This window comes from Lepisma saccharinum, chromosome 7 (assembly GCF_977018435.1).
Source record: "Lepisma saccharinum chromosome 7, izLepSacc3.1, whole genome shotgun sequence".
NCBI classification, from domain to species: Eukaryota; Metazoa; Arthropoda; class Insecta; order Zygentoma; family Lepismatidae; genus Lepisma; species Lepisma saccharinum.
In genome coordinates this window covers 11,767,882-11,777,974 of record NC_139235.1, presented here as the reverse complement: position 1 = coordinate 11,777,974, position 10,093 = coordinate 11,767,882, and the positions used below count along the sequence as shown (strand labels likewise).

At 46.8% G+C, this 10,093-nt stretch overlaps 1 protein-coding gene across 1 annotated transcript; it reads left to right on the top strand.

Moving 5' to 3' along the window:
* The first annotated feature begins 1,144 nt into the window (after window positions 1-1,144).
* On the top strand, window positions 1,145-3,686 carry LOC145990092 (uncharacterized). The gene is made up of 2 exons (XM_083125746.1): window positions 1,145-2,891; window positions 3,079-3,686. The coding sequence occupies exons 1-2, from the start codon at window positions 1,145-1,147 to the stop codon at window positions 3,684-3,686; spliced, it is 2,355 nt and encodes a 784-aa protein (XP_082981872.1).
* Window positions 3,687-10,093: the final 6,407 nt, after the last annotated feature.

The following is a 10,093-nucleotide window of genomic DNA, read 5'->3' as shown; positions in this document are numbered from 1 at the left end:
TCCCGAAAACTACCGAGTTCGTTTCGTAGATCGGCCACTGCTCGATTGATCAGAAGTATGTCTTCGGGTGCAGGGTTGGTTTCAAGTTGGATCTTAATGTTAGAAATAACATTTTGAAGTTCGCTCAAGCTAGCTTGGATGTTTGTTTCCTGTTCCTCAAACTCAGTTTTTAGTTGAATAATGTCTCTGGATTTTTGTAGGTTAGATAATTCCTCTCGCAGGTTGTTCACTGTTTCCTGAATGCTGCTCAAACTTTCCAAGGATGCTAAATCAGCATACTTGGCGAACAGTGATTTGAATTCCGCTTCGATCTTCAGGATCGGATCCACTAATGTTTTCTGCAGACTTGTGATCTCATCTTGTAGGCTCGAGGACAGAGTGTTCTGGAGAGTCAGCAGGTCGCTGCGAAGTTTCTTTACTCGTTGGTCGAGTTTCAGAATTTCAGTGTTGTCGGGTGGCTCGGTATCCGTGCCGCCTCTGGAGTGGCCGAAGATATTGTTCGGCATCTTGATGCGTCTTACTGTTTACTTACAGATTCGAATCAAAACAAGGGCCCAATATGTATATAATAGCCTATTGCATATCCCTGAAAACTGGCTTTCTCTATTGCAGAAAAATGTCGCAGTCACAAGACACATCCACTGCAGTTCCGAAGACGAAAGAACCCCAAGTTCACTGTCCCTTCTGTAATATCCCACAAACCAAGTCCAATCTAAGTCGGCATAAACAAAGATGTATTCAACGGCCTGGTTCGTCGAAAGAACCCACCAGCATCACCAAACCTTCCCCAACATCCAGGAAAGTGATAACAACAAAAAATTTGATCGTCAATCAGAAGAGTGGGGTAAAGCGAAAGCAGTCTTCAAACCAGTTGAGCCATGGAAAGAGAACGAAGATCACAGAATCGGCTGAAGCACGCGACCCAGAATGTATTAAGCCGAAGAGAACGGCCTTCAGGAATATGTTGGCAAATTACAGCCTCAGCAGCGAGAATAGGGGTTTGCCCTGCAGTGCCGAAATTTTCCTGAAGGAGAAGAAAGCAGAAGTGGTTAAGATTTTGGTTTCCACTCTCGACAAGGGCCCCTTCAAATTCGACATAGTTTTGGATTCGTTGTTCTAGAAGCATTCGTCGGAACAAACTCACATGTTCTCCAGTAGAACAAAGCAACAACTTCTGCTGGAAAGTGAGAGGGAGGTGATAAGCGAACTTTACGACAAGCTAGTGAATGAGATCGTCCGGAAGCAGGAAGAGTTTCAAGGCAAAGGATCGGGTTGGAGTGTTTGCAACACTACACATATCATCAACATCAACATAAGCAAATACAAGCCTCTTTCGGGATCGACTTACGTGAAGCTCCCGCAGGTGATCGAAAACAAGAAAGCCGTTCTTAACATTAAAAACAACGACAACCAGTGTTTCAAATGGTGTCTCCTGGCCCATTTGCATCATAAAACAAAAAACTCTACGCGCGTTGGAAGTTACAGCCAGTACGAGAATGAATTGGATGAATATTTCGAAGACGTTACATTTCCTGTGCAGCTGACAAAAATCGAAAAATTCGAAAAAGCATATCAACAAAAGAACGAGATTCCAATCGGTGTAAATGTGTATGGATATACAATCAGCAACAAAAAAGTAAATATTTTTCCGCTTCGGATCAGCAAAATTGTAGGTGATGAGGTGAATGTGGTGCACATGCTGTTGATAAAAAATATGAAACAGCACCATTATTGCCTCATCCGTGATCTTTCGAAGCTGGTCAGAAGCGAGAATACAAAATATGAACATAAAATCGAAATCTGTTATCGATGTATGGTATTTTTCAGCAACCTAGGTTCAAGAACCGCCAAGGAGAGACTGCAGGATCACCTCAGAGAATGCCTGCAGCATCAACCATCCAGATGCGTGTTCCCTGGTGGTTCTCATTTCTTCAGAAAGTACAAGTCCCAGCTGGAGGTCCCCGTTGTCATCGTTGCGGACTTTGAGGCATTCTTGAAGCCCATGGCGATCTGCGACCCCAATCCGGCGAAATCATCAACTACTGCCTACCACGAGCACATACCTTGCAGTTTCGCATACTACGTGCACTGGATGGCAGGAGCGGACGAAGATAGCAAGGAACCGATTCTTTACCGAGGACCCGAGGCTGCAAAACGCTTCCTGGAATTCCTAGTCAAGGAAGTGGAGGAATGGGGTGATGTTTTGTTCAGGACTAAACCCATGAATGATCTTACCGAAGACGAAGAATTGAGGTTTGTTTGTGCAACACATTGTCCAAATTGCGGGTCCAAATTTGATGATTGTGTGATAAAAGTGACACACCACAATCACGTAACGGGTCAGTACATCAGTCCGTTATGCTATAGATGCAATTTGAAGCTTCAAACTGCCAAGTTTGTGCCGGTATTTTTCCACGGCCTCAGCAATTATGATCTTCACCATTTCGTCAAAGAGCTGGGCTATGATAAAAAATCCATCCGTGTGATTGCCGAGACCGACGAGAAATACATTACTATCAGCAAGTGGGTGAATATTCCACCGGGCTATCATGGTAAGATGAGCAAAATGATCCCCTGCGACGATGAGTGCACGTTGTGCGCTGCTGGCAAGAAGCCAAAATACAGAAGAATTGAACTTAGATTCATCGATTCTTACCGCTTTCTCCAGGCTAGCCTCGAAAAATGCGTCGCCATGTTGGACATGCCAGAAGTTACCAGAGATCATTTCCCAGATGTGTCCTTGGACGCTATTCGAAGGAAAGGAGTGTACCCATATGAGTACGTCGACGGGCCCGAAAAGTTCGACGAGACGGATCTTCCGTCGAAAGACGCTTTTAATTCAACCTTGAAGGACTCCGTGTGTTCCGACGAAGAGTATGCGCACGCCAAACGTATGTGGAACGAGTTTCGATGCTGCTCGCTGGGTGATTTCCACGATCGATACTTGAAGCTGGACGTGCTTCTCCTATTCGACGTGCTCCAAGCGTTTCGTCAAACCGCTATTCGTGATTACAAAGTCGACCCTGCGCACTTCGTGAGTCTTCCGGGATTCACCTGGAATGCCATGTTGTATTCCAGTAGGCATTCGATTGCAACTTTTCGCGGAAGATCAATGCGACATGCAGCTTTTCATCGAGAAATGTATCAGGGGCGGCATCGTGCAATGTTGTTTAAGACATGCGAAAGCAAACAACAAGTACATGGGAGACGAGTACGATCCCAATCAGGAGTCCAGCTACATAATATACTTGGACGCCAACAACCTGTATGGTTATGCGATGACGCAGAAGCTGCCACAGTCTAATTTCGAGTGGTCGGACATCACCGAAGAAGGACTGAAACATCTGCTTCAAGAGGATAATTTTGAAGGATCGACAGGATACTTCGCGGAGGTAGACTTAGAGTATCCTTCAGAATTGCACCAGCTCCATTCGGATTTTCCTCTGGCGCCTGAGCTAAAATGTCCTCCTTGCTCCAATCAACCAAAACTGCTTCTGACGTTGGAGAGGAAGGATCATTACGTAGTGCACTGCAAACTGCTGAAATTCTATCTCCAGCAGGGTCTTGTTTTAACTAAAGTGCACAGAGTTTTGAAATTCACACAGGGCAAATGGCTGGAACCCTACATCAACATGAACACCCAGAAGCGGCAGGTGGCGACATCTGACCTGGATAAGGATATGTAAAAACTGATGAACAACGCCATCTACGGAAAAACAATGGAGAATGTAAGGAAATACAAGGATGTCAAGATAGTTTCAGACGAAAAAAATGCATGAAGTGGGTTGCCAACCCACGTTTCAGAGCAGGAAAATTTTCAACGAGAACCTGACGTTGCTTCATCTTGACAAATCCTGCATTACGTTCAACAAACCGACGTACGTGGGGGCTGCAATTCTCGAACTGTCGAAATTGCAAATGTACGAGTTCCACTACAACATCATGAAGTCACGATACAAAAATCAAATCCAGATCGCTTACATGGATACGGACAGTTTCGTTTATGTGATGAAGGAAGATCCGTACAGGGGCATGTAAACCGAATTGAAGGAACATTTCGACACTTCGGGCTATCCACAGCCGAACCCCTACAACATTTTGCCAAGAAACAAGAAAGTTCCCGGATTGATGAAGCACGAAATGAACGGTGAGATCATCAGAGAGTTCGTGGGACTCAGGGCTAAATCATATTGTATCAGAACGACCGTTGCCACCATCAAGAAGTCCAAGGGAGTTGGGAAAACCACTGTTCAGGGGAAATTAAACGTCGAGGATTACATCGAATGCCTGAAAAAGAAACTCCCCATCCTGCGGGAAGAGAGGAGGTTCCAGAGCATAGACCATGATGTGAAGACCGTGAAACTGAACAAAGTGGCGTTGGATGCAGAGGACGACAAGAGAAAAGTTTTGAACTGCGGTATTCACACCGTTCCATGGGGCTATTCACTAATCGGAGAGAAGTCCAAATCATGCAATATCTGTAATTAGGCTAATCCTGTAACGAATCCACTTCGCACGCACACACACGCTTCTGTATTAAATTGTACGCATACACACAAAATACTTTTTTATTTACTTCATTTCCGGCATCCATCTATTTCTTTTGCTGAAATAAACAGCAGTCTCATATCACCAAAACCTTTTCTCTCCATTTATTGTTCTTTCCTACACTATCCTAATGTTGGTCTTGGGGTGGCACAGATAAATAAACAGATATAATAAAATAGGAGTTCTTCGCAATGCGTCCGAAAGGAGTGGCTTATCAAATCCCTTACTCGGAACTCAAAAAGGTTTCGGGCATCGATTCTATACTCACGAAGAAGCAACGCGAGAAGAAAAACAAATGTTTAAAGAAGGGGCACGGGATGAAGCTCCTTCTCAGCAGGCCACAGCTAAGCAAGTTGCAAAAGTCTAGGTCAAGAAAGCAGGGAGGTTTCATTTTCAGCATTCCCGCGATCCTCGCTGCTCTCGGAGCCGTGGGAAGTCTCGCAGGTGGTAGTGCCGCGATCGCGAAAACCGTGATCGATGCCAAGAAGAACACAAAAGAGATCGAAGAGCAAAAAAGACACAACCTCGCCGTGGAAAGCAAGATGAACGCTACTGGTTCCGGATTGAAGAGAAGAAGAACAAAGAAACAGACCACGGCAGCAGCGTTGAAGAAATTCAACCTTAAAAAAAAAGTACCCCTTTCAAACGAAGATATTGAGTCTCTAGCTGAATTGTTCAACGTTATAAACTTCAGAGGTGTGTTCATGTCCGATACATTGCCTGCTAATGGACCCCGAAGTGGCGGCGAAAGCGGAGTGGTCAACTTGGATAATTCTCTCAACCCGGGAACCCACTGGGTATGTTATTGGATTGCCGAGGACGGAAGCGCTTTCGTTTTTGATTCTTACGGTGGCGTTCCGCTTCTCGGGCTTGCGAACTACCTGAAATCGACGTCCGAAATATTTTACAACGACGAAAGGATCCAGGGCTTCGACGAAGTGGTCTGCGGTCATCTCTGCGTCGTAATGCTGGTAATTCTTTCGCAACTAACCGGCAGCGGGGACTCGACGTCGTTGGAAATGTTTCAGAGAGCAACGGATTTGATAAAGCAATAGCGATAAAAGAAAAATGCTAGTCCTGCATTTGTCCAGCGAGACTTCAATCCTCAAACTGAAACTGCATTACGATGTAATCAGGAGCACTCTGCAACAAGAGTCGTTGGGGCTCGTGGCTTTCTACAGCATGTACTTGATTCGCAACGTCACCGAATACAACAACACCCTCCACGTAGGAAGCAAGAAGATCACCGTTTCGCCTGGACAATATAACCTGACTACGCTACAAGCCCAATTGCCTTCGAACGTCATCCTGTCCGAGAGTTCGGTCACTTATCGCGTGGAGATTACGTCCGCCACAGAAGAAATAAACCTCGGATCAATCGGGGAGCTCTTGGGTTTCCCTAACGACAGCTGGTTGGCGCCGGGGATCAAGCACGTCGGGTCCTCTATTCCCAAATTCCTGTCCATAGAAACTTTGAACGTACATTGCAACCTGGCTCAGGGCATGGTTGTATCGACGGACGCAAATCGGGACCAAACACACAAGGAAACCGGTATAATTGCAACGTTGAAGCCCAATTCGGAATTCCTGGAGCCGATTCTTTACGAACCAGCCAAACCGATCTTTTTTCCCATCCAGCACGACAAGTTCAGTGAAGTAGAACTGACTATAACGAACGAGAAAGGTGAATTGGTGGATTTCGCCGGAGCCACGAGCACGGCCGTACTGGCTATCTTGTAAATAAAATAGACGGTTAATCGAAAGCGCATGATGGATCATGTAGAAAGTTACGAACTGCAGTCCTTCCCTCCCAACAGAAGGACGTTTGGCAACCTCAACGAACCGAACAAGGACATCGAATTTGATGTGGACGTTGGTGACGGGTTTGTGCATCCTCATCGCGCTGACCTCTACATCATATACGAAATTGTCACCAGGGACGAAAATGCAGCTTACCCCGCAGGAGCCAACATCAGGCTGATAGACAATTTCGTCCCTCACCTCTTCTCCCAGGTGGAAGTGAGAAAGCATGGTACAGTCATCGACAGGATGGATAACCCCGGACTAACTTCGACAATCGTGGCGACCATGACGCTCTCGAAGCCAGAGAGTTCGTACTACAAAGCGGCGGGTTTCGAAACCAACAAATTACCCGGGAAATTCAGCACCGTGCTATTCCCTCTGCGGCTCCTCTATGGATTCTTCTCCGACTACAAGGAAATCATGTGGAAGGGCGGTCTGAGGGTCACTTTCAAGAGAGCGTCCAACGACAACAACTTGTTTCTGCGATGGAAATCCGCGACGGCTGGGGGCGCCGTGGACGATGCGAGCCTCCCGTCCGAGGGTAAGTGCGTGATAAAATCCATGGAACTTCGCATGCCGATCATCGAATACGAAGCTAACCACGCTACGAAGATCAAAGCAGAAATCCTGAAGAACCCGAACATCCCGCTCGAGTTTCAGATTTACCAATTCTTGCAGAGGACAGTGTCCGGGCGATACTTCGAGTTCGACGTGACGACACAGTTCAACAGCATCCAGTACGACATGCCCGACTTCGTGGTGGTTGTGTTTCAAACCGGTCGCGACGGCAGTCAGAATGCGGATTCGAGTATGTTCGACTACTGCAAAGTTAGGAACATTTACCTTAAGAACGGGCGGAACGAGATTTTCCCCAGAGAGAACTACAACCTCGCGGAAGATGATTACCTGAAGCTGTACGAAGCTTACACAGCGTTCAAGAGGGTCACCATGGAAGGATCTACCGACATGTACTACACGCCAGCGGAGTTTATCCAGAAACGTCCGATGTACGTGATCAACACATCGAAACGCAAGCAGGTGGTGATCAACGACCGCACGAGCATCAAGGTTGTGGATTTCCAAGAGGCGATCCCAGACAATACAGTATGCAGCGTGGTCCTGATTGCAGGGAAAAAGTTTGTTTACGATGTAAAGAACGAGAGAATCATTGAACAGTTTTGATATTTTTTATTGAAATGAAATAAATACAAATTTGTTACAAACCCCAACCGAGTTTTCTTTTCGTATGCATTGCCATTGTCGTTCCCAGAGCGGCCAGTCTTTCACCCATGCCGGCGTCTCTGCTGACTACCCTCCGGAAAGCCCGGTGTTCCAACTGCATGTCGGCATCGTGCCTTGATGCGACATCCCTGTTGTCCCGGTACGCAATATCATGGTCTTTGCAGGCAGCGTCCAAGGGATTAACCCCCGGATCACCGCAATCCAGTCGCGCGTCCAATTTAGTACCGGGACCGCAGTATTGGTAGCCGGGAATATGCATCTCGAAAGGCAATTTGTTGATGATGTCGTTGATGAGTCCCTTCCCTTCCGCCAGCTTCCAGAATCGCGGGGGCAAGATGTTGATGATGTTGATCAGATACCCGATGCCTTTCGGTTCGTTAACGATGAAGCGGCTTAGTTTGGAAACGATCATGTCCACGATGCCAACCTTTTCGTTGTGAAAGTTTCGGTTTCCGGCCCTTTCTTCTCCGGCGATGACCAGCAGCCGGTCTACGAGTTTACGAACATCGTCCAGCCACACGAATTCCACGGGCAAATTGGAGTAGCGCTTGATACCGCTGCCGGTAGGCAGGCGAGTGGGTTGCTGCTTGATTTCATTCCCAAACGGTTTGATAATGTTCCTGTACTTCTCACTGCTACTTGACTTGACCCTGTTCTGAGATGGGTCGTTGTTCTGATACAAAGCATCGGTCATCTTGAGAATTTCCTTGTAATTGTCGTAATCCTCTTCGGAATACACATTGGCGTCGGGGCGTTTTCTAGTGATCAGTTCCCATAGCCCCGGCGTGCCTGCGTACTTCTTGAAGAAACTTCTGCGTCCCGCTCGGCTCTCGTTGTAGATGATGATATCGTCCTTGTCGAACGTGACGTGCCAACTGCCTATCTTCCACACGACGCTCCCGGAAGGGTCGGGTGATGGATACAAACCGAAAACTTCGTCTCTGTCATCGCCTTTGGTGCTCAGATATTTGGCTGCGGTCGGTCCTAATCGTATTCCCTCGACGGAAGACGAACTGCTGCTGCTGCTGGGCGACGGAAACCTAGTGGGAAGCGACGGCAGTTGGAAGTGTTGGAGAGTTGTGGTGGGTGAAGGAGGAGTGGGAGGATAGTCCGTAATGTTGCGAACTGCCACCGGCACCAACTCTGTGATCAAGTCCTTGTTATGTTCGGCAACATCTTTGATTTCTTTGCCCAGGTCACCGATCGCATCGATGAGCGGTTGCTCCTGTCGCTTCTTCTGCTCATAATATCCACGATTCTCTTCCTTCCACCCTTTAAATCGTTTAGCAAGGTACTCGGTCAACTTGATGTTTTCTTCGGCTTTCCTTTTAGACATTGCAAAATGAAGTTTTGGGCCTATCTGTTTTCTTAAAATTTTGTTATTTTATTTCGACGGAAGAAACAAGACAGAGCTGTCAATGAAATGATATTGTCGATAATCTTATCTTTTTTGTTGTTCATCTCGTACCATGCATCTGAAAATTTTCTAACACTCTGCTTATGATATCCATCAAGCATGTCTTCCATTTCGTCTGTTATTGCGTGAAGATCTTCGGTATGCACGATCTTTTTCCCCGTGATTTTAAATATGTGGTCATCTGGCACGGCACGGCGAACGCTGGCGAACTATCGGCGATATCAATTATTCTGTGGATGTTATCTTCTTCTCTACCCGACACAATCTTGAATATCTGATAGAGCAGCTCCACAGGAAGGTTATCAGATCGTGATGTATTCATTTTTTCTTCACCTCGTACTATTATATTACATTTTTCATCACTATAAACTCGTTGATCTTGTTACGATACTTCCCCTGGTTCGGTTTGCGAGTCATGTCTATCGTGGCGAAGCCGTAATCGTCAGAATTCCAGCAATGCGCGCAGAGGTTGCGAAACGACTCGTACGTCATATCCCCTCCGACGAACTCGTCGTACACGTGCTTGAGGTTGGTGGCATCCTGCCGAAACAAGCAAATGAAGTTTGCGTTGTCACTGATCAGTTGCTTGGGGATCTTCGAGAAGGTCTGAGCCAAGTAAAAGCAGTCCATGCCCTTGTGGCGACCTCGAGTGAAGTAGTTGCGAACCTCTTCCTGATTCTCGAGGATGACGTCGTCGAAGACAACCACCGAATTCTCACGACTCTCGTCCAAAGGTACCATCTGCGAGGCAAAGGTGGCTATTTCAAGAACGTCGTAGATTGCAATCAGCTGCCGGTATTTCAATTGCTCGAGGCTCTTGGAAAAGACGTACAGGTGTCTGCTCTCCCAATCGAGCCAGTGGGGAGCCAGGATGAAATTGTCTACCATCAATGTGGTTTTGCCACAACCCGAGGGCCCCACGATGAGACATCTGATACTTTCGGGAATCAATTCGCCATTTTTCTTTCTTCCTTTATCTTCGCCAACGTCCGGGAGCCTCTTGGTCACCTCCCAGCTCATACGATATCGATAGCATCAACCCAAGAATTCTGCGAAGAGGGAAGACCGAGCCACTTGACGTAA

Coding starts and splice junctions, on each gene's coding strand:
- LOC145990092 (XM_083125746.1), top strand. CDS start 1,145: ATGTTCTCCAGTAGAACAAAGCAACAACTTCTGCTGGAAAGTGAGAGG. Junction 2,892..3,078: donor AGAGTATGCGCACGCCAAAC/GTATGTGGAACG, acceptor GTTGTATTCCAG/TAGGCATTCGATTGCAACTT.